The 24,323-nt window shown below is 35.4% G+C and overlaps 1 protein-coding gene across 1 annotated transcript; it reads left to right on the plus strand.

Annotated features, from left to right (window-relative positions):
* Nucleotides 1-11,630: 11,630 nt before the first annotated feature.
* LOC127547088 (late lactation protein B-like) lies at nucleotides 11,631-16,086 on the plus strand. Its single transcript, XM_051973925.1, has 7 exons — nucleotides 11,631-11,766; nucleotides 12,422-12,549; nucleotides 13,192-13,262; nucleotides 14,507-14,626; nucleotides 15,276-15,377; nucleotides 15,608-15,634; nucleotides 15,965-16,086. Exons 1-6 carry the CDS (start codon nucleotides 11,683-11,685, stop codon nucleotides 15,631-15,633), a joined length of 531 nt encoding a protein of 176 aa, XP_051829885.1. The 5' UTR covers nucleotides 11,631-11,682; the 3' UTR covers nucleotide 15,634; nucleotides 15,965-16,086.
* The last annotated feature ends 8,237 nt before the right edge of the window (nucleotides 16,087-24,323 follow it).

The following is a 24,323-nucleotide window of genomic DNA, read 5'->3' on the forward strand; positions in this document are numbered from 1 at the left end:
GTGCTGTTCTGGGTACTGGAAGGTCTAAGGACAAGTGTAGCTGTGTGCTCAGAATAAGAAGAAGGAACTCAAAGACAAGGATAGAGATGGGAAGAAGGAGGTTATTGGCCCTGGGGTGCTGACGTCTGGACCAGTCAGAAACATGGATCCCAAGGCTGAGACCAAGAGTGATTGAGTGGCAGGAGGTATTGTCAAGATAGTACAAGCCAGTACTGGCTTCATATAGGTGGGTCATATATAACGAGAAGCATATAACAATGTTTTCTAAGGGCATAAAATGGGATGTATGGGAATCCTGTCCATTTATTCTCCCATCTACAGAGCAGATCTAGCTGCAGGATTGCAATCTTTTTTTCTGGCCAAGTTTCTTGGTCTTCTAAATTGTTCTGTGGCCAAGCTGTGTTACAGTAAAACATGAACCTCCTTTTCTTTAGATCTTGCTGGCCAAATTTATCCCAATATGCCAGGGGCAATTTACAGGAGAGTCCTGGGGTATAGTCCTGGACTCTTCTATTTTTTTGTCTCTGTTCTCACTTTTTAATCTCCGTCACTCACCTGCACCAGCATCCTGGTGAGGGAGAAAAATGAAATGCTTCATCAAGCAGAGCAGGCCCCATTGAGGGAGAAGTCTGGAAACCTAAGAGGGTCCCCTAAAGCCCATGGGATCACACCCCATGCTCAGAGTTCTAAGCATGCAAGGGGGTACCAGCGAGAGGCTGGGGGGATTCCCTGCTGGTTAAAAACCGACTTAGTTCTTATGTAAGAATCACCAAGGACCACCAGGAAAATGATGAGGATCAGTTAGGATCCCTAGGGGAAAAAAATTCAGGAAGTAAGTTGGTTCTCAGTCAAGGCAGATTCTGGTGCAAGCATTAAGACAGGCTAAGTTCTTAAGGGACCAGCAGAAAGCTAGACAAAGGGTTTTATATTTTACAGTTTCTGGGCCAGATGTCAAAGGCCGAGTTAGCTCTTATTAGCAGTTAACTTCAGGGAAAAGGAAAACAAGATGTGGTTGCCCATACCACTAGATGCAGGGAAACATACTACATGTTTCAAGAAATGAGGAATGAGGGCAGCTAGATGGTGCAATGGATAGAGTGCTGGACCTGAGTTCAAATTTGGCCTCATACACTTAATACTTCCTTGCTGTGTATCTCTGGGCAAGTCACTTAACCCCAATTGCTTCAGCAACAAATAAATAAATAAATTTAAAAAGAAATAAGGAATGTAAACAAAGTAGGTTATATATGCCACAAGTCGTAAAAAGCAGCTTTTTTGTTACTGTGCAGTTTTGCTTCCTCCTTTGCTGTTCTTATTTCTTCAATTTATTTTCTTTGATTCATTGCTATTGCTAATATCTCTAGTACTATGTTAAATATAGAGGTGATAATAGACATGCATACTCTTTCCCTGATCTTTACTGAAAAGGTACTTATCCCAATTATATTTAATATTGGATCTTGATTTAAATGGATACTAATTATTATATTCAGAAAATGTTTATTTTTTTGCATTTTTTAGTTTTTTTTAAAAATAGAACTTGTATATTTTGTCAAAAATTGTTTTTGGTTTCTGTTTATAAAATTATGTGATTTTTATTTATTTATTTTTGTTATTAACATGATTTATTTCCTCAAAATTGAACCAGCTCTGGCATAAATCCATGTAATTATTACATGTAATAATGTAATTTAATGTGTTACTGTAACCTCTTTGTCAATATTTTATTTAAAATTTTTGCATCAATATTCATTAAGGATACTGACCTATACTTTTATTTTTCTGTCTTTCTCTTATTTAGGTATCAAAACCATATTTGTAATAGAAATTTTTATTAAGAGTTATGCAATATTAGAATTAATTTTTCTTTGAATATTTGATACATTTTATTTGCTAATCTATCTGGTCCTTTTTTTGTTTGTTGTTTATTTTGGTGGGGGAGAGTTTACTTGTGGCTTTTTCCATTTCTTTTTCTGAGACTGCATTTTAAAAATTCTAACTTTCTTCTCTTAATCTGTTTTTTTTTTTTTTTTTTTTCCCCCTGAGGCAATTGGGCCCAGGCTCATACAATTAAGAAGTATCTGAGACTAGATTTGAACTCAGGTTCTCCTGACTTCAGGGCTGGTCCTCTATCCACTGCACCACCTAGCTGTCCCAATAATGTGGTCATTTTATATATTTTTATATATAACAATATCAAGAGTTTATAAAACACCTATTAAGTATATGGTACTATGTTAGAATAAAGCAAAAGACAATCCCTGATCTCAAGAAGCTCACATTCATTCATTTCATGTAAATGTCAGTTTTGTTGGAATAGAATTAGACAAAATATTTTCCAATAATTTCTTTTATTTTTTTTAATTTGTTGTGATTTCTCTTTTTTCATTTTTGATTGTGGAAATTTAGTTTTCTTTTCTGTTTTCATCCAAACTAGTTAATTAATATCCATTTTCTTGCCTCCTTAAAAAAAAAGTAATCTGCTTAAATTAATTAAAGTTACAATAAAAATCAATTTTAGTCATCTTTTCAGAGGTCATCCTTGTTAACTACTGCTTTGTTGCTGCTCCCTTATCTTCTTGAAAGTCCTCAAACCTGGAGGGAACTCTGGAAGCTTTGTCTTACTTCTTATAAATTTCTCTTTTGTCTCCTCTCAATGTGGCTTCTTTGATAGCCAGAGGTTTTTCTGTGAAAAGAGGGTGGAAAATAAACAAAAGAACTAATCCTGCTACAGGAGATTCTTAGGTTTCCCACAACTCTGCCTTTGTTCCAACTGTCCAATTCTAACACAAAATATCCTATGTCATCCTTGAACTGATAATGGGGCACAAGGATCCAGTGTGAAGTTCTCTTTAAGAAACATCTTTTTTTGATTTCCATTACATTTGGATTATGCACAGTGATTAAGGAAAAGAGCAACAAGTTGATTTGAAAGTAAGTGGCTGACCCCACTCTCTAACATACACAAATAAGAAAAGGTCCAAATCATTTGTGAATATTGTGAAATAATTATGAAATTGAAATTGTGTCCAAAAATGTTGTGCCTCTTCTTCCTCTGGCCCCTTATTTTTTATAATGAGTTATCTGGCTAGATTGGCTAGATCCTGTTTTAGTAGAAACAAGGAACAAGATCACTTGTTAAAAACTAACAAGCTAAAGAGAGTTCAGAAGAGGACAATCAGGATGATGAGAGTTCTTGAGTTTATGGTATATGAAATGAGTTGAAGGAATTGTGTTTAGCAGGAAGAGAAAAGACAAAAGGAGGGACATTATAGCCTTTGTAAAAATTTAAAAATTTTTAAAAAATTATGACCTGGAGAAGGGACTTGATATGTTCACTTTGACCCCAGAGGAGAGGACTAGGAGTAAAGGATGAAAGTTACAAAGATTTATACTAGGGAGAATATATTAACATACTGTACAAAAGTGAAATGGATTGTTTGGGAGAGATTGGTCTTTCATTGAAGTTCTCAAGCAAAGGCTGCATACCCATTTGTTTCCTGTGTTGAATAAACTTTTTCAGGTAAGAATTTAATTAAATGTCTGCTGAATAAACTTCCATCTCTGAAAGAGATGAACTTTTAAGGATAATTGGAAATCTTCTAATTCATCCTCTTCTTTGAGTCCCAGTGAAACTAAGGCCTCAAATTATTTAAGGATACAGAGGTGATAAATTGCAGAATTGGAATATGAAACCAGATGCTAGAATAATTAATTCACATCTCTTTCCATACATTACATGTTGATATGCAAGTGGGTGCTTTCTAGTATTGTAGTTTACTTATAGTGGTGATGAGTAATCTCTCTGGTTAGCCTTGGGTCATTAGTTGTAGCATGCAAATTGATTAGGATTCTTCTTGAATAATTACTTATAACTACCATTGTGAATTTTACAGTTTTCATATATGTATTCTTTGAGATGTGTTTTAGAAAAAATACCAGTGGATTATCATTAATATTATTATTTTTGTTAGCAATAACTAGCATTTATAGAACATTTTAAGATTTGCAAATTGCTTTTCCCTTCAAGCCTGAAAATGAGTGCTATCATTATCCCCATTTTATAGGTGAAAAAGCTGGGGCAGGAAGAGGTTAAGAAGCTTGCTTATTAAGTTCATAGCTGGTAATATGGCTGAGGTCAGACAAATGATGTAATTATAGGCTCCAAAATGTTATGATTGAGAAGAGCACCAAATGTTGGAGTTTGGTCACGGGAAGAATTCACAATGGCCATTCTCTTTGGCAAAAGGTAGATTATTTTAGAAGAAGAGGTTACAGACAAAATGAAAGAATGGTAACTATGAAACAGAAGATCACATAGCAAGAAAAGGTTTTAATAATTAATGATGGAAAAGACAAGTTTTTTGGTGAAACTCACAATTACCCAGGAAAAAAAGAATACCCCATGAGGTTAGGAGATGCCCTTAGTGATAAATCTTAAATGGGTTTTAACACCCTAAAAGAATTAGTTAGCTATAAAAAGGAGACCCTGTAAGGCATAGTGGGATTTATGAAGAGAGTCAAAATGGAACATGGTGGGAGGTAAGAGTGTTGAGGTTGAGAAGGGACCCCAAAAGGTTGGGATCACGGACGGGTGTCCTGAGATATCTCAAAAGAATTTGCAGGTTCGAACCCATATCCAAGTCAAGGGGCAAAGTTTATTGTAATTGTAATGATAATTGAAGCAGGCTAAAGTCCAAAAGAATTAGCAAAGAACCAGAAGCAAAGAAACACATTTATCTAGTTCTTCAAGTTATTGATATATTAATTTTGTGGCTTACAGGTAGAGCTGAGGAATGGTCTCAAGAATTTGGTTATCACTGATCAGCAGACCTAAAACTATCCTAAAGCCAGAAGATTTTAGAATCATGGACATATTGTTAGAACAGAAGCCCTCTAAAGTCAGGGGACCTTAAAATTATTGCTGTTTCCCCTAGAAACTATTTTTCATCAAGAGGAGAGACAACATGAGCTAGGGGTAGGAGTGAGAGGAAAGATACTATGAGGCAGTGTTGGTGACTGACCCAAAGAGGTTCATCAAGGATAGTGTGAGCCATAGGCAGATTCATAGGAGAAATTTAACCTCAGGAACATGACTAGAATTTCTTGACTGGACACAGCAAAGAAGGATGGCCCCAAATCTCTACAGAGTGGACCTCAAGAGTTTGACATAACTTGAATTTCTGGCTGGATGACCTCCACAAAGGGTGGGGCCAGGGGGCTAACCTATCTCTATCAGAACCTTTTCTTTGCCTGCCCTAGGGAACAATTCCATCAGTGCTCCAGTCATTCATGCCCAGTCACTAACCCAGTCTTGTCAATTAGTGTTTAAGGTTAGGTTTGACGAATATGAAATATTTGCATTTTTGATTTTCTTCCCGGGTTATTTTTACCTTCTGAATCCAATTCTCCCTGTGCAACAAGAGAACTGTTCGGTTCTGCAAACATATATTGTATCTAGGATATACTGTAACATATCTAACATATATAGGACTGCTTGCCATCTAGGGGAGGGGGTTAAGGGAAGGAGGGGAAAAATCGAAACAGAAACGAGTGCAAGGGATAATGTTGTAAAAAATTACCCTGGCATGGATTCTGTCAATATAAAGTTATTATTAAATAAAATAAAACAAAATATTTTAAAAAAAGCCAAATTCAAACCTAACCTTATTTTTTTTTATTTTTTTATTTTTTTAAAATTTTATAAAAAGCCAAATTCAAACCTAACCTTATTTATTTATTTATTTATTTTAATTTAATTTTATTTTATAGGAAGGAGGGGAAAAAAGGATAGTGACCAGAAAAGGGATACCCTGATTCAACTCTGTAAGAGAAGTTAGCCTGGGAAAATTCAGCATTGGTTTCTTCTAGACTCCTTCAAACTACTCAAACTGTCAAGACTCTGTTCTTTCCCATCTCCTTTTAAATAACCTAATTGTCTTCTCTTTCACTTGCTGAAATGAATGTTTCATTCACAATGAAAATTGATCTAGGTCTCAGGAGCAAGTCAATATATTTGTAATTTGACCAAATCTAGAAACAAAAACACAATGTTAATGTTCCTATTTCATAGGCAGTAGCTACTCTCAATAGCTAAATCTATGAGAATATTAGCATAAATGGAATCTCATGTTTCTAAATATACTTTAGGAGTTACACAAGCTAAGAGTAGCTGCATGTTTCCATTACCTTAGGTACACATCTGTTTTTCATTTGCCAATGTCCTCAAATGCTTCCTACTATGTACTCTGTGCTCCAATGAAATTAATGGGAACTAATGAAACTATTTGGAAGATAATTAAGAATTAGAAAAAGTAATAACAAATTGATTTGGAATAGCAAGAGGTCAAGAATATCAAGTGAATCAATGAAAAAAGAGAGAAGGCAATGGGCCTAGTTCTCAAACTGTGCTATAAAGCTAAAATCCTAAAAGCAATTTGCTACAGGGTAAGAAATAGAGAGGTTATTGAGCAGTGAAACAGTTATGGTATGTAAATATACCACAGGAATCTAGTGTCTAAAAAACACAAAGATCCCAACTATTGGGTCAAAAACTAATTGTTCAACAAAAACTATTTGGAAAATTAGAAAAAAAATCTGACAGCAATTAGGTAGAGATTAGCATCCCACATTATATACAAAGTTAAGCTCAAAGTTAAGCTCCAAATGAGTCCATGATTTAGACATAAAAACTTAGAGGAACATGGAAGAAGTTATCTAGCAGATCCATAAATAGGAGAATTCATGATCATGTAAAGATAGAGAAGTTCACAAGAAGGAAAAAAAGTAAATTATTATTATATAAAATTTACAAATTTGTGCCCAAATAAAACCAATGAAATTAAAATGAGAAAATAAGTGGAATATTGAGTAATATTATTGTTCTGTGAGAAATGATAAAAGAGGTAATTTCATAAAAACTGTGGAAAAGTTGTATGAACTGATTCAAAATGAAGTGATCAGAACCAAGAAAATAATTTACATGATAAAAACAACATCATAAAAATAATTCACTTTAAAAGACTTAGGAACTCTGATCAACACAATAATCAACCACAATTCCAAAGAACTCATAATGAAACTATTCAACTCTAAATAAGAAGATAGTGGATTCATGGCATAAGCTAAAGTATGTTTTCTTTTCTAGCTTGCTTTTTCTTTTCTTTCTTTTTTGGGAGGCAGGGGAGAACATGGCTATTGTGGGAATTTGTTTTCTATTTCTATACATATTTGTAAATAAGTTTTTTTCTCACTTCAATAGGTAAGAAAGAAGGGGAAGAGAGGGAGAGAATTTGAACTGAAAATAAAATAAAATTGAATTAAAAAAAATTAAAAACAAATTTTAAAAACTGAATTAAAAAAATTAAAATAATTGTTAATCTTAAAAAATTCATGACTCAATTGGTTAGCATTGAGTTCATGTACTTAAAGTATCTCTTTGCAAGACCAGAAGAACAGAATGGAGGTCATGACCATTGTCAAGATTTTTACAAGCACAAAAAAATCACTGTTTTCTCTACACACCCATGTACCCTCCACATTTTGTTTAAATACATCAAGTAACAAGAACATATGGCAAAAATTAATACATTTCTTTCTTATCTTAGGTTTTTTTTTTTAGAATTTCTCATTTTCTTCGTATTTGATCTCAAGAATCTGTCTACACAGTCCTTTTAAAAATCCATACCATATCCGAGGATTTACCTCTACCACAACAAAATTATTTCATATTTATTTTATATATACATACATATATAAATGTTAGATAGAATGTGAAGTACTTGGAACTAGGGAATATTTCCTTTCTGTCATAGTGTTCAGCCTATGACACTAGTAGATAATAAATGCCTGTTAATTGGATTGATTAACAATCCCATAACTATTTTAGGCATTCAGAGGTGATAAAATACATTAACAGAGATTAATATTATTGGCTTAGTATAGGATAAAATCTTTGGGGGAAGGATTATTTAATTTTGTTGATTTTTTTCTTCAGTGATTAACATAATTTCTTGCCCAGAGCAGGTATTTAACAAATGCTTCTTGAATGACATATTTCTGGTGTTTTCACATTGAAAAAGAGACTGTCTTGCTTCCCTTTTTCCAGTATACATTATAAACTTTGTATGAAGAACAGTATGCTCATCCAGAGGAAGAACTATGGAGACTGAATGTAGATCAACACATATTACTTTCATGTTTTTTTCCCCCCTCATGATTTTCTGATTTTGTTCTGATTTTTCTCTTCCAATATGATTCATATGGAAATATATAAAAAAAAGTATATACATGTATAACAAGAATGCTTTTACATGTAACTGGGGAAAATAAAAATAACAAAATAAAAACAGGATAAGATTTAAAATAAGAAAAAGAAATTGAAACTATGAAACAAATTATATCTTTTACTTTGATTTTTTAAAAACTACCTGAAGCTTTGTTAACATTAGGTAATTTTTCAGATGAGAAATGGATGTATTCAAGTGGCTCTACATCCAAAAAAGTTGAATAAATAACAGAGATAAGAAAAGTTACTTAGAATAAATGTGAATGCCATCCCTGGGTTTAGGATGAAGCTGAGGAGATGGTGAAACACATTTAGGATTCAAATAACATACACACTACTTTGTTAAGGGCTCAGCAATATCAAAGGTCAAACTAGCATAAATCAAGCAATTGTATATGAAAAGATTATTGTTTTCTGATATAGAAATCTTGTACAAAATTTGATTCTGGGGACTTGGAGTGAAGCATCTGCTTTAGAGTAGTAGTTGTTGGTTCTGATTGTATATAATTTATCCTTGCTTTCTGTCATCCTTCTATGATTCTCAGTAAAGGTAAAATTATTACTAAAAATGGATGCTAATGTTTTTCTTAATATGTAACTTATTATGTAAATTTTTTACTTAAAAATAAAGAAAAAATGATTACAATGATATGTAAACTATGGAATCTTTAAAAATTCTTCTTATGACACTAACATGGTATTGAACCTAAAGTAGAAAAAGCAAGAAAAGAGAAAGAAAATTTTAGACCAATTTTCCTCATGAATATTGATACAAAGATTTCAAATAAAACACTAGCAAGGAGATTATAACAATATATTACAAAGATTATAGTTTTGTCCAAGTGGGATTTATATCAGGACTAGTTCAATATTAGGAGAATTTAACACAATAGATCAATAACAAATAAAACAAAAATCATAATTACCTCAAAAGGTAAAGAAAAAACTCTTGACAAAATACGATACTCATTCCCAGTAATGATTAGAAAGCAGAGACATAAATGGAGCTTTCCTTAAAATGTTAGATAGTATGTATTTAAAAATCATCAAGATATATTGTCTGCAATGAGAATTAGCTAGAAGCCTTCCTCTAGTTTTCAGTATTATACTAGAAATGGTAGCTATAGAAAAGAGAAGAAAAATAAATAGAAGAAATTAGATTAGACAGTGAAGAAACAAAACTCACACCGTTTGCAAATGATATGATGATATAGTTGGAGGACCCTAGGAATCAACTAAAAAATTAGTTGAAATAACTTTTTATTATAGCTTTTTATTGACAAAACATATTCATGATTAATTTTTCAGCATTGACCCTTGCAAAAACTTCTGTTGCAACTTTTCCCCTCCTTTCTACTCTCTCTCCTAGATGGCAGGGAGTCCTGTACATGTTAAATATGTTAAAATATGTTAAATACAATATATGTATTTATTTATACAGTTGTCTTGCTACACACAAAAAAAATTGGATTTAGAAAGAAGGTAAAAATAACTTGGGAAGAAAAACAAAAACGCAAGCAAACAATAACAGAAAGAGTGTAAATGCTATGTTGTGGTCCACACTCATTTCCCAGTGTGAAAGAATTAGAAAGAATACACATTCTTTCACTGGGTGTAGCTGGTTCTGTTCATTACTGATTTGGATCTTCTCATTGTTGAAGAGAGCCACGTCCATCAGAATTGATCATCATATAGTGTTGTTGTTAAAGTATATAATGATCTTCTGGTTCTGTTCATTTCACTTAGCATCAGTTCATGTAAGTCTCTCCAAGCCTCTCTGTATTCATCCTGCTGGTCATTTCTTACAGAACAATAATATTCCATAACATTCATATACCACAATTTATTCAGCCATTCTCCAACTGATGGGTATCCATTCAATTTCCAGTTCCTTATCACTACAAAAAGGACTGCCACAAACATTTTTGCACATACAGAACTCTTTCCCTTCTTTAATATCTCTGTGGGATATAAGCCCAGCAGTAACACTGTTGGATCATAGCTTGACAGCTTTTTGAGTATAGTTCCAAATTGCTCTCCAGAATGATTGGATCCATTCACAACTCCACCAACAATGCATCAGTGTCCCAGTTTTCCCACATCCCCTCTAACATTCATCATTATTTTTCCCTGTTATCTTAACCAATCTGAGAAGTGTGTAGTGGTATGTCAGAGTTGTCTTAATTTGCATTTCTCTGATCAATAATGATTTAGAACACCTTTTCACATGGCTAGAAATAGTTTCAATTTCTTCATCTAAAAATTGTCTGTTCATATCCTTTGATCATTTATCAATTGGAGAATGGATTGATTTCTTATAAATTAGAGTCAATTATCTATATATATTGGAAATGAGGTCTTTATCAGAATCTTTGACTGTAAAAATGTTTTCCCAGTTTTTTGCTTCCCTTCTAATCTTGTCTGCATTAGTTTTGTTTTGTTTTAAACGTAATATAATCAAAACTTTCTATTTTGTGGTCAATAATGATCTCTAGTTCTTCTTTGGTCACAAATTCCTTCTTCACCGACAGGTTTGAGAGATAAACTATCCTATGTTCTTCTAATTTATTTATAATTTCATTCTTTATGCCTAGATCATGAACCCATTTTGACCTTATCTTGGTATATGGTGTTAAGTGTAAGTCAATGCCTAGTTTCTGCCATACTAATTTCCAGTTTTCCCAGCAGTTTTTGTCAAATGGTGAATTCTTATCCCAAAAACTGGGGTCTTTGGGTTTGTCAAACACTAGATTACAACAGTTATTGACTATTTTGTCCTGAGAACTTAACCTATTCCACTGATCAACTAGTCTATTTCTTAGCCAGTACCAAATGGTTTTAGTGACTGCTGCTTTATAATATGGTTTTAGATCTGGTACAGCTAGGACACCTTCATTTGATGTTTTTTTCATCAGTTCCCTTGAAATTCTTGACCTTTTGTTCTTCCAGATGAATTTTGTTGTTATTTTTTCTAGGTCAGTAAAATAGTTTCTTGGGAGTTTGATTGGCATAGCACTAAATAAATAGATTAGGTAGTATTGTCATCTTTATTATATTCACTTGATCTATCCCAGAGAAATGCTTCAACTATTAAAACTCATGGAGGATGCAGATGCTCAAAAAATAGGTTTTGTTTATTCTTTGGATGGGTTTTAATGAATAGTCATTGACAAATCAGAAAAGTGTGATGGTTCCAAAAATAATAATATGCTATTTAACTTCTCCCTATGCCCCCATTGCCCCATTGTATGACAAGCATTGTGTAAAAAAGAGATCAGTTTTCAGTGTCACACTGGTCTCAAGATATATAGAGAGACAGATTTTAGGAGAGGAATACACATTCTAACCAGCTTCACTGGGTGATTGAAGGAAAAGCCCTGTGCAAGTCTGTCAAGATGAAGGTCCTTTTTCTAACCATAGCACTAAGTCTGTTCGCTGTCCTCCATGCTGAAGAATCAAACTCTTCTGGAAAATTGGGGGTAAGATTGGGATGTCTTGTGGACTGGAGGGGGCATGTATGCTAGAAAGAGGCTATCATTTCAAAATTATAACTCCCTGGATTCTTTTAGGAGGATGTGGAACTCTTGAGACCCCATTCTACAAGGGAAAGCCACTTTAGAGCTATGGACTCAACTAGACAATGTTAAACTGAGTATGTGTAGGAAGTAGATATCCAAGCGAGGATTTTATTCGTCTTTTGCTGGAACTGGAAAGGGATACAATCCAGATAATTTTGTCCCCAAACAAACATTCCAAACAAGTCATATTCCAAAGTAGAATTAGGTCTCAAAGGATTCAAAGTCACTATTTCTATGAATTTAGTTTGTAGGTTCAAAGCCAAATCTCTGCTTCAAATTGTGTCATGGAACACTTGGGGTAACTTTATTATAGGTTTGGATGTTTGGTTAAAGCCATTGACCTCTTCCTGACAACTTCTCATTTGCCCATTATGCTACCAGGTCCATTATGATGCCTGATATAAAGGCTAGGGCAATTTTTGTTTAAGTTAGGATTACGGTCAAAGAAGGTACGGAGTATAGAAGTGCTTATCTGAGAAAATTTGTGGAGGGGAGAGATCTCTCTCCTTCATTTTTCCTTCCTCAAGCCCTGGCAACAAATTATGATTTTCTCTAGGGCGTATACCATCTAAATGCTGTTGTGGCAAACAAGAAAGTTCCTGAGGAGAAAAGGCCTGAGGCCTTCTCACCCATTACCATCTCCCAACTTGATAATGGTAATGTGGAGGCCAAATTTACCATGAAGTAAGTAGCCTGTATAAAACAGCTCTATCAGCTCGTTTATTCTTTTATAACCTCTGTTTAAGGACCACAATTAGAGTTGATAATTCTATATTCTCTGCTCACCTAACCTGATCACTTAGTAGTTATGTTTTCACCTATTAATATGAAGATTAGGCTTATTTTTACCACCAATGGGTGAAGTTTTTCCTTAGCAACCATTAGTTGACTTTCTGAGTAATTATCTAACTACTAGTTCCCACCGGCCTCAGGCTTCCTCTAATTTCCCTCATTTCTTCTGTCAGTCCCTTCATCACACCAGTTATCATCGTAGGTTTTACATTTCAGCCTACTCATTCCGTGCGTCTTTCATCATTTCCCTTAGAGTTACCTGTGATTTTTATTCCTTAGAGATCACGGTATTCTAAGATTCCCAGATGTTTCACTTGACCTCCAGAATATCTGATGGTCAAAAGATGGATGGGAAATCATACAATTATTTATGAGTGGAAATTGAGTACAGGTTTGTGTATTGATCTGCTTGTACTGCATTTTCCTCAATTGAGAACTGGGTCAGGAGCAAGGGATTCAAGCCACCTTTCAAGATTTTTGATAACATTACTTCTTATCTCCAGCAAAACTATTCCTATATGTTCTGTTTCTCAGGAAGAATGGCAAGTGCAAAGAAATTGAACTGACAATGGAGAAAACGGAAAATTCCAATGAATACACCATAAGTAAGTAATCCCAATGCCACTGTATTAAGCAATCACAGGTCTCAGAGATGATTTGAACTGTAGCCCTAACGAGTCTGCTTGACAGCACTTGGGCAGTTTTTCCCATGACATGGACTGAATTATCTGTCTTCCTGTAGACATGATTGACCATATCTCTGGGCCCAACTTAGCTCAGGGTGGCAAAGGCAGGCTAGGCAGCTACCCTTTATCTTTTGCACCGGGAAACCATAAGAACACATCCTTAGCTCTGAAACACATCCCTGGCTCTGAAATATTCACCACTAGATGTTCTTTAAATAAAGACATTGTCTCATGGAGGCCATTCTAAGGATTCCCATGTGCAATTAGGACATACAAGAGACAAAAGGGTACATTAACATGCCGATACCAAGAACATGAGGAGTGCTTCTTAGAGGGATGTGTAAGGGTGGGGTACCACAGACAGATGGGTGTCTGGGACTCTGGAATTAGGAGGGTGAAAGGAGGGCCAAGAATAAAATTAAACTGTCTCAGAATTCTGTTGATGGTGAAGATGGAAGAATCCATTTATATATTGAAGAGAGTAGATCATGAAGCATGTCCTAAAGGCCAGACATTGCCCTCATTCAAATGTATTAACTTTAATATTCAGAGAATCGTGCTCTTCAATGAATAAGGGGCAAAATTCAAATAAGACATCACTCCTGTTTAAGGCACAAGCAGATTGGATCTGACCTATGATTTAACCGGCATCAGGAATTTTCAGTGAGTGAACTCTCTGTATCAATGAAGATTAGCATCTGCTCTCCAACATAGGGTCTTAGAGAGTTACCTGGGTCCCTGAGAGGTTAAGTGAATTGCTCAGAGTAAGAGCAAGGTTTTGAACTCAGATCTAACCAAGGTTAGGTCTCTATCTATTATTTTATCTCTAACTCAATTAATTAACCTTATTGAACATCTGTTCTCCTTATCTTTAACATGAGGAATTAGATTAAATGTTTTAAAGGTTCTTGAAAATTCAAAGTCATTGCATCCTATGGTCTTATAATAGACAATATTACATGATAATTTCAATGGCAAATTGGAAAACAAAATGCCATATATGGTTGCAGGGGAACCTGTCCTAACAACTCTCTTTTGTGATCCTTGGAAGCTGGCTACTTAGAAAAACATTGACTCTAAAGCTTGCCTCAGTCTCTTCCCAAAAGGGATTTTCTAAGAAGATTAAGAACGCTGAAACTATATTTCCCACTGCTTTTCCACAGAGGGGAACTTACAGCATCCACACAAAGTGCGTATAACCAAGACCTCTGTGCCAAATAACTGGATTTTTGAGTGTGAAGGCCCCATCCCTAGTGAACGGGTCAAGATGATTAAGCTGTTGAGTAAGTAACATGTAATTCTGTGCATCCCAGCAAGAGAAAAATGTGGGGCAACTACTGGAACCTACTCATGTGGATTCCTCCAAAGAGGGGGTGGGAGGAATTTCTCCTCTCTTCATCCATTTTGAACTTGAAATAAATAAAAATCCAGAAAAGAGGCTAGGGGATTCCATGAACTATCTCAAAGATTTTATCTGTTGCATGTTGATGGTAACATAAGTCTTATTAAATAACAAATTTCCTAGTTGCAGGTACTGACTCAATTTGTCTTTAATGAGACTGTATGAGGGAAATCCTGATTTGAACAAAGTAGGAGAAGGAGGAAGAAGGCAAACATACATAAGTGTTTTCATTCCTTATCCTTTTTGCTACCACTTTTCTGGAAATTTAGGGCATTAGGACCTTTTTAAAAATGCAAGTGTGAGAGATTTATATAGGTGTTTTCCATAAAGATGATGGTGGGGAGCATTGGAGGTAGGGAATTAGTTGGCAGAATATAAAGAATGTTACATTTCCCCTAAATTCTTTTCTGTTGTTTCTTTATGCTGTCAATTCAATTTATTAGACCAGAGATTTGTCTGTTGTAGAAATAAGGATCAGAGAAGGATCTAGTGAGAACTAGTAATTTATTCAGCCTAACCTCTCCTTGCAGGTCTGAACAAAGAAGCAGACCCTCAAGCTCTGGAAGACTTTCAGAAGATCGCAAAAGAGAGAAGTTATGATGAAAGTAGAATCATTTTCCCTAAGCAAGAAGGTAACAGCAATGGAGTTTTGACTCTACCCTTCCTTGTCCCTTAATCTTCTGTTCTGTACTCACTCCCTTCCCTCTCCATTCTCGTTATTTCCTCACCTTAGCAGCTGTTCTATCCTAACTTCTTAGCAGACTATATCTAATTGCTTAAACCCATTGTTCAGCTGGGGAGCTTTGTGGTAGCAAGTGCTTTTGACAAGTAAATGCATTCACACATATCTTTGTTTCTGCAGAGGCCTGCGTCCCAGAACATGATTAAGGTAGGTGATCTTTAAAGTCTTCTAAGAGCATGTTCCAGAATAACCTAGATCTAAACATTAGCTGAGAATTAAGTGTCCATTTAGTTCAGCTTAGCCATAGGTAGGTGAATTTCCAACCCAAAACTGAGGGTGGATGACCATTTAAAAAACAAAATAAAACAAAACATAATTCAAATAGGCTTCAGTGTTGCCTTGAATTTCTGTGCTAGTATTTAGCATGCCTTTTCTGAACTCTAAGATTGGGACCTGCTAGCTTATGGGAAATTATCATTTCTTTTTCCTTATGCAATTTTTAGAACTGTCACTAACTTTCCCTTTGATGTTTTCTAGGAGAAGACAAATCCTATCCATCTCAGAATTGTGATATCCAGGAAATCCCATTTCTTTCCTCAGATGATCAACAAATTCCTTTATCTGATTTCTCTTCTAAGCCACCTCCTGTACTTTCTATTATTTTCTTTCTAATGCTACATAAATGTCTGAAACAATTATTTTTGACTCAGTCTCTTTATTTTGAGATTTTATTGGGGACAAATAAATAAGAAGTGGATAACAACTAGAACAGGCGCATTTACCTCCTTGAGAGGCCAAAAAACATAGATTTCCAAAGATTAAGAAACTTATAGTTTCTAAAGGATATGGTCACAAGTTCTATGTAATTCAAAATAACTCAATGAAAAGTAAAAATTAGGACAGTCCAAAGGTTATAAATAAAGCAACTATATTTATGTTCAAAATACCAAAATTGAATATTTGAATTCCTTATCAATAGAGGATGGACTAAGTTTTACACTAAATTTGTAAGCATTAATTTTCAAAATAGTAAGCTACCAGAACCTGTGTTTCCTCCTGTACTCTCTGTTTTCTACCCCCCAGGAAAGCTCCTCATAATGTCTCAATGTTTCTTTCTGATTCCCCCTCTATTAGATAGTGACCATGGTTTCTTCATCCTCAACTGAATTTTCCTCCATGCTTGATTTGAGAGTGCATTTTCTGCCATTTACTCTGGGCAATTATTCTATTGCTTGTTTTGGGTGTAATACTGCTCTATTAGAGACTCCTCCTCTAACTTAAAAGTACCTTTTAAAAAATTGTCTCTGATAATTATATTTACATCATCTTTCATTTTATTCTAAATCCTCAGTACTATGGCTCCCAAACTTATCATCCAATTGAAACGACTCTCTTCAAAGTTATCAGTGATCTTTCAATGGCCACATCTAATGCCACTTTTTCGTCCTCATCCTTTTTGGCTTCTCTGCAACTGTTGACAATGTTGATCATCTTCTCTTCCCGGATTCTTTCTTCTTTTAAGCTTTTTGTGATACTGTTTTTTCTTGATACTCCTCCTGCCTATTTGACTACTCTTTTTCAGTATCCTTGGTTGCATCTTTATCCATGTCATTTCCACTAAAACTCAAATAACTCCAAAGGCTTTGTCAGTCAGGCAATAAGCATTTATTAAGTGCTTACTATGGGTTATGCACTGTGCTAAACACTGAGGACACAAAGAAAGATAACAACAGTTGCTCATTACTCACAACTAATGGTAGAAAATAATAGATAAAAAGAAGTTAAAGGGAGGTGACTATCCTCCAAAGTGGAGGCAAGTTAGAATCTAGAGGAGGCAGACAGGTTAACAATGAAGGGATGGCCAGCTTGATCACTTTCCTTAAGTGGAGGCTCTGAAAGGAGCCTTTTCTCTTCTATCCTTCACCTTCTCTAATTTGAAGAAGGAAGGAAGTTTTGGGGGCAGGACAGTCCTGATGAGGTGTGAGTTTCAGGATTACTGTGACCCTGCAGGGAGATGAAGTTCCTGGGGACATGATAGAGCTCAGAAGAGTGTATTTAGGTGGGAAATGAAGGGGTGGCTGATTGGACGCCCTCCTTAAATGAATGATCTGGGAAGGAGACTCTCTATCCTCTACTCTTTTCTTCTTTTTTCTACAATGACATTTGGTTGGAAATTTCATCAGCTTCTATGGAGATAGTTCTCTCTGTACCAATTATTCTCAAGTCTATATGTCCTAACCTTCCCCAAAATTCTAGTCATTAATCATCAACAAACTTTTAGAAATATCAGCTGGTTGTCCTGAAGCATTTTAAACTTTCCAAATTCAAAACTGAGCTGATTACTGAGCTGATTGTCTTTGCCCACAAATCTTTGTCTTCCTGAATTTCCTTATTGCTCTTTAGTAATAGAGTCACATAGGCAGATACTTTTTATGAGGTAGTGTAATGTTCAGGCTAGCTCCTTTCTGGTGGTCCTCGGGATCAGCCCGAATCCTTGGTCTTAGTGGAGAAGTGATGAAGGTAGGAGAGGCACATGGCTGGTCAAAGACGGAATGTATCTTCCAGTCCTTCTTAGCCCTTATATACCTTATTGTAATTATGTTATTACAGCATACTGATTATGTGTGAACTAGAGAACCATTACATCACCACACTAAGTGCTAAGTATATATGTGAACTAGAGAACCATGATCTCATCAATTCCACCAAGTTAACACCTTGTTTCAAGGATACTTCTCCAGAGTTCCAACTCTCTACAAGGTATACCTATGTTCTGATATAGAATAGTCAGGAGAAAAATGCAAATATTAACAGATGCAGGAAGATCAGTTTTGGATTCTGATAGCTCAGAGGACAAGAAATCAAACTGGGAGATCAGGAATTATGAATCCAGTCAAAGGATTTGTTCCACAAAGTGCTGGGAACCCATGGTTTTGATTTTATATTCCTAGGAAGGAAGGAAAGAAATTGGCATTTACAATAGAAAATAGTAATTTTGCTAAGTGCTTTTGCAATAATATCTTTGATCTTCTTACCAATTCTGAGAGGTAGGTGCAGTTATTTCTCTCATTTTACAATTGATAAAACTGAGGCAGATAGTGATTTTCATATGACATCAAGATTATACAGTAAATGTCTGGGACTGGATTTGAACTTGCATCTTCCTCACTCCAAATCTAGAACTCTATCTACTGCACTGCCTGAAGTTGGCAACCTCAGTTTTATCATTGTCTTTTTACTTTTACTGATACTTTATCTCTAATCCTTTGCCAAATCTTGTTTTAACCTTCAAAGCATTTTTCATATATGCTCTGTTTCCTCCATTTACAACCAACAACCTAGTAGTCTCCCCAGGGGAAATCTGCGTTTATTATGTGTTCCTTCGTGCCAGCAATTGTACTGGGTGCTGTACAAATTTTACTTCATTTGATTCTCACAACAGTTCTGTGAAATCAATGCTATATTCACCTCCATTTTACATTGAAGAAATTGAGGCAGACAGAGTTTAACTGACTCTCCAAAGATCACCTCCCTAGTAAATATCTGAGATCATATTTAAGCTCAGGTCTTCCTAACTCCAGGGCCAGCTCTATATATTTCTCACTTGGTCTTTTTAATATCCTTCTCACTCATCTCTCAATTCTCAGTTCTCTCCCAACTCTAATGCAGTTTTCACTCAGTTGTCAAAGGGATTTTAAAAAAATTGCGTATCTGATTGTGTTATCTTCCTTTACTCAGGAAACACTGGGGGTTGCCTGTTATCTCCAGGATAAAATGTAAAATGCTGTATTTGTCACTTATAGCCTTTTACAGCAAGAACCCTTGTTCACTGATTGATGTATTTGGTCACACACACACACACAAACACACACACACACACACACACACACACATACACACACACACGGTCTCCAATATAATGAGACTATAGGAAAAGACTTTAATAATTCTAATAACCATTATCTTCTTCCATATAGTTCTCTTCATAATTATTCCAATATACTTGCCATTATCCATAGCATGCCAGGACCTCATGGGTTTCCAAACTTTTTTGGAACAAATTCTTTGACTGGGTTCCTAATTCTGATCTTCTAGCTTGATTTCTTGTCCCTTGAGTTAGTTATCAGGTTCTGGAACTGACCTTTCTATCTCTATTAATGCCCATAATTTTTCCTTGACTTTTCTGTGTCTGAACATTGGCCTCCCTCACAAAAAGGATCTGCCTATGTTACTCCTATCTCATCAAAATCCTAGCACAGGGACCTCTTTTGCCAATTAAGGTCCAATGGCATAGTAGGGAAGTTGAGTGCGGGCATTTTAAGAAGATGGGCAACAAGTGTAACAAACCAGAGAGGTTAGAATATATATGATCTATTTGGAAAACACTGATGTAACTAGCCTGGATGGATGATGGAGATCATGTTGGAAGCATGGAGGTCCAAGTAGAGCAAAGAAGTAAATTTATTCCACAGAAACAACTCAGGATTTTTAATTGGTTGCAACTATGTGGAGCAATGGATAGAGTGCTGGGCCTAGAGGCAGGAAAGTTCATCTCCCTTACTTCAAATCTCCTTTAGACATTTACTGGTTGTGTCACCCTGAAAAAGTCACTTACTACCGTCTGCCTTTGTCTTCACATCTGTAAAATGAGCTGGAGAAAGCAATGGCCAACGACTCTAATATTTTTAGGAAGAAACCCCAAATGAGGTCATGAAGAATCAGATATGACTGAAATGACCGAACAACAACAGCAACCACTATCACCACCATAAAATGGTTTAATTAATTGAGGGACTTACAAAGAGTTATCCCCAGCATCATGATACTGAGGAACAGAGGAATTAAAAGAGAATAAATTGGAAGGGAATACAAACTTTTAGGAGCTTTTTAGTCGCCTCTCCAAAATAAATTTTTTCTGTTTGATCCCTGTCACATCCTGAATCACACAAGTCACATTCAATTCTGTTTATTTTAGGCTGATAGAGTTCATTTCAATTCCATATGCATTTCCTGATATTCTGTTATGAACTCAGGCTTCTGTGAACCTTTGGGGACATAATTCTAGGGCAGAATATCTGGAATTTCCTTTACAGCGGATCATAGTCTTACAGGCAAGAAGACAAAAACAAATGCCAAATGAGTGTCACATCCAGCAAGTGGTCACTGGCGCGCTGAGAAGACATGATCATTGGGATTTGGTAGAGATGTATAATCAATCCTTTATTAAACACTTTCTATATGTCTGACTCTGTGCTAGGTGCTGGGGACACAAATACAAAGAATCAAAACGTACTTCCTCTCAAGGGAAATCTTTACTAGGATGAGATTAGAAATGGAACTTAAAGGGAGGGGAAAGTTAGGGGGGCAGAAAATAAAAAGAAGTTATACTATGAGCAAAAGTAAGAAAAGGATAATATGCCAGATATATTCAGGGGACAACCAGGAGTCATGAGTCTTACTAGGTGGAGAAGAAAGTTCATAGAGGGATATATTGGCTACATGTAGAAGAGAAAAAAGAAACAAAACAAAAATGCATTTTGGGTCCAGATAATGGGTATCAGGCTAGAGTTTGGAACTCAGTCTGTGGATGATCTACTCTTAGACTTGCAGGGACCTCAGAAGCCAGGCAGATATCATCCTGAATAGGATGACTTTTGAGGTCATGTTGTGATCAACAAATAGAAAGCTGCATCTTTTCTCTGATCCTTATATACTCTCAAAATTCTCTCAAATAAGAATTAAGAACACTGAAAAGTAATTGTCTCTGCATTTCAAGACACAAAGAATTCAATGAGGTAATGGTGAATTAATAGCAGGGAAGCCTAATCTCTAATACTTAACAGAGTAATAACTTATTCAGAACCCCTTCCCCTACCAGACCACATGCTCTGGCAGGACCACATAATAGGAGTCACAGGCTTTTGCTGTGGGATCCGTTTAGCAATTTTCCTCCTCTTGCTGTAGTCTGGCAACACATCCTCTCCTGCCCTCATGCCATCATTCCCAGCAACACATAGTAGAACTCAACTCTAACCCCCCAAATTTTAGAATGGGAGGAGGTAGAGAGATAGCAAAAGTTGAAGCATGTTGTGCTGGGGGGATCAGGATGGAGAGCTGCACCAGTTTGCAGCCAGAAACCAAAAGAACAGAGATAACTGGGGAAGGGTATCTGGGTGTACAAGTATGGATGAGGGTGCATGGGGAGCAGGGGGCTGCTGGTCTCAAGCTGGGATCATTTTTTCACCCTCCAGAGAAATCGGGGGAAGGAATTGAGATTGATGAAAAGTGAATTCCCCAGTGAAAGAAGAGGTAGAGAAAGATGTGATTTTGGGACTTGGGGAAGGTAATCTGCCACAAAACCAAAAAATAAACCTTAGAGACTGAATTATCAAAAATATCATATAGAACATAACTTTCAAGGCATTGAATATAAGCAGATAAACTAACAGGGCAGATAATAGTAACAGCAGGGAATATGGCCTTCAGATAATCAAATCTAGATACTAGAGCCATCTGGTGAACATCCTGTGAAGTAGAAGGCCCTGTGGATTTCCAAGAAAGCAAAGAACTACAGCAAAATGTTCCTAATGTTTTCAAAGAGAAATAAGAATAATATTAGAATAAGCTTGCACAACAGAATTAATTGACTGAGTAGACAAATCCATAGTAATGAGTTTCTTCCAAGAAACAAAAATCAAAACAACACAGAAAGGAAGGATGATATAGAAGAAGAAAAGCAAAAAAGGAACAACATTAAAAGAATACGTTCTTTTTATACAAGGAAATTTAACTGATCTTTAAGACAGATTGTGCAGAGACTATCCAAAGATTACTAAATAAAATAAAGTGCTTAATAAAGAATCCACATATTTAATTATTTATTTTTGATTAGGCTTTATTTCAGAACTTCTGAAGAAACTTCTCATATTATTTCCAGCATTATGATGTTCAAGGTTTTTCACATGTCTTCTAAGCAATCTATGATCTTCCATTGTTGATATATTTTGAAGATTAATACAGCTGTATCCCTCAAATAATATTTTATCTATCGACTTGTTTTTCCTCCTATTCATAACCACTTCCCTAAAAATATTTTATCTTTACTTATGATACCTAATTCATCCAGCTCCAGGGAGATTACCCACAATTATAGTATCAGAATTTTCCTTTCAATAGTATACATTAGGGTATAATCTCCCCTCTAGTAGGGATACCCTTTTTCCTGGAGCATCCCATTTTTGTTGAGTGGCCCCATGTCTTTGTGTTTCTCAACATAGCACTGACCTTATGTGAGGTAAACTCTATGTTAGTGTATATTTCTGAGTTGTATTTTAGGCCCCCTTTTTGTCTTTGCCCTTTCTCCTTTTCTCCATTGCTTGCAATAAAATCTTGCATAGAAATGATCCCATTGTTATTCAACACTTGAACTCATTAAGAGATTATTTTTCTCAAAGTCTCACACTGGCCCATGGATCTTTCCTTACACATAAATTAGATATTTAGATTGACTATTTCATCTACACTGGGGGAATATGGTACTGAAAGCCCAGTTGTAGAAAGCAAGGTCAGAATCCTATAACTTCTCAGGAAAGTCTTCCTTATTCTAAAAGACTATCTCAAAACAGAGGGATAGTACCCTGAAAAAGACTTGAAATTAGTTTATAGAAGTGAGCATTAAGACTATCAACCCTAATCTTATAACAATGGTTTCCATGCATAGATTTTTGTAAGCTACAGCTTCCCTTTAGGAGATACTGTCATGGTGGTTTGAAGACCACCAGGCCCAATATTATCACACCTCTCCTTTTCCTTCATCTTTTCCTATTGCCAAGGCTCCTATTTCTTGAACTTGATACACAGAAGTCACCTGCTCAACACAAGAACCCTACTTTGCCAGTATGGACTCTATGGAAATTAAAGAAAAAAGATTCTGCACCCAAAAGGAAACCACAAAAAAATTGTAATTATGTATTGCCAGGAGCAAAGAAGTTCAGGTGCCAAACTGTAAATCCAGGCATAATAATCAATGAAAAAAGATGAATATTCAATAAAAGAGAAGTATTTGAAATACTAAAAAAATCCTCAAGCAATTATAGTTGTCTAATATAATGCTTATTTTGAAAATGCATATTTATTTTGATATGATTGATAGATTAGGGGTTTTTATCATAATTAGAGATTTGCATTTACATATTGCTATTTTTTTTCCTGAGAAAAATAGCAAGACAGTAACAGAAATTGCCTTGCTTCACAATGAGTCCCACACTGCAACCCTTTTGATGCTCACTTCTAACAGCTAACTTTGGGTCTTTTTCAAGGTAAAGTACCATATTTATTGTATATCTTCTGGTGCAGTAAGAGATACAGACAGAAGAGGGCTGGTCTGCTTTTACCTCTTCACCCACATTTCACATTGATCAAAGTCTGGGTCCTCCAATTGAGACCTATCAAGATTACATTCTAGCTACACTATTTCATCAGCCCTGACACCACAGAAACCTGGGACACAGGGTGAGCAACAATCTGAGGCTAAGAATAGTATTAGCCCTTAATATGGTATTTATGCATTTCTTAATAATTTAACAAGTATAAAAATGGGCTACCATTTTTATTAGGTTTCATACTTTTAAATATACAAAATGTACAAAAACATCTGAAAACTAGATTATGTTAACTAATGGAATGTGGTTTAGCAAGATATAGTGCCCTTCCTTATCTCTTTTAATTAGATCAATTTTTGCTTTTGCTTGATCTGAGATCAGAATGACTTTTTTGACTTCACCTGAATCATAGTAGATTTTGCTCAAGTCTTTTACCTTTACTTTGTATGTATCACTCTTCTTTAAATGTGTTTCTTGTAAACAATAAATTGTAGGATTTTGGCTTTTAATCCAGT

Source organism: Antechinus flavipes, chromosome 2 (assembly GCF_016432865.1).
Source record: "Antechinus flavipes isolate AdamAnt ecotype Samford, QLD, Australia chromosome 2, AdamAnt_v2, whole genome shotgun sequence".
NCBI lineage: Eukaryota > Metazoa > Chordata > Mammalia > Dasyuromorphia > Dasyuridae > Antechinus > Antechinus flavipes.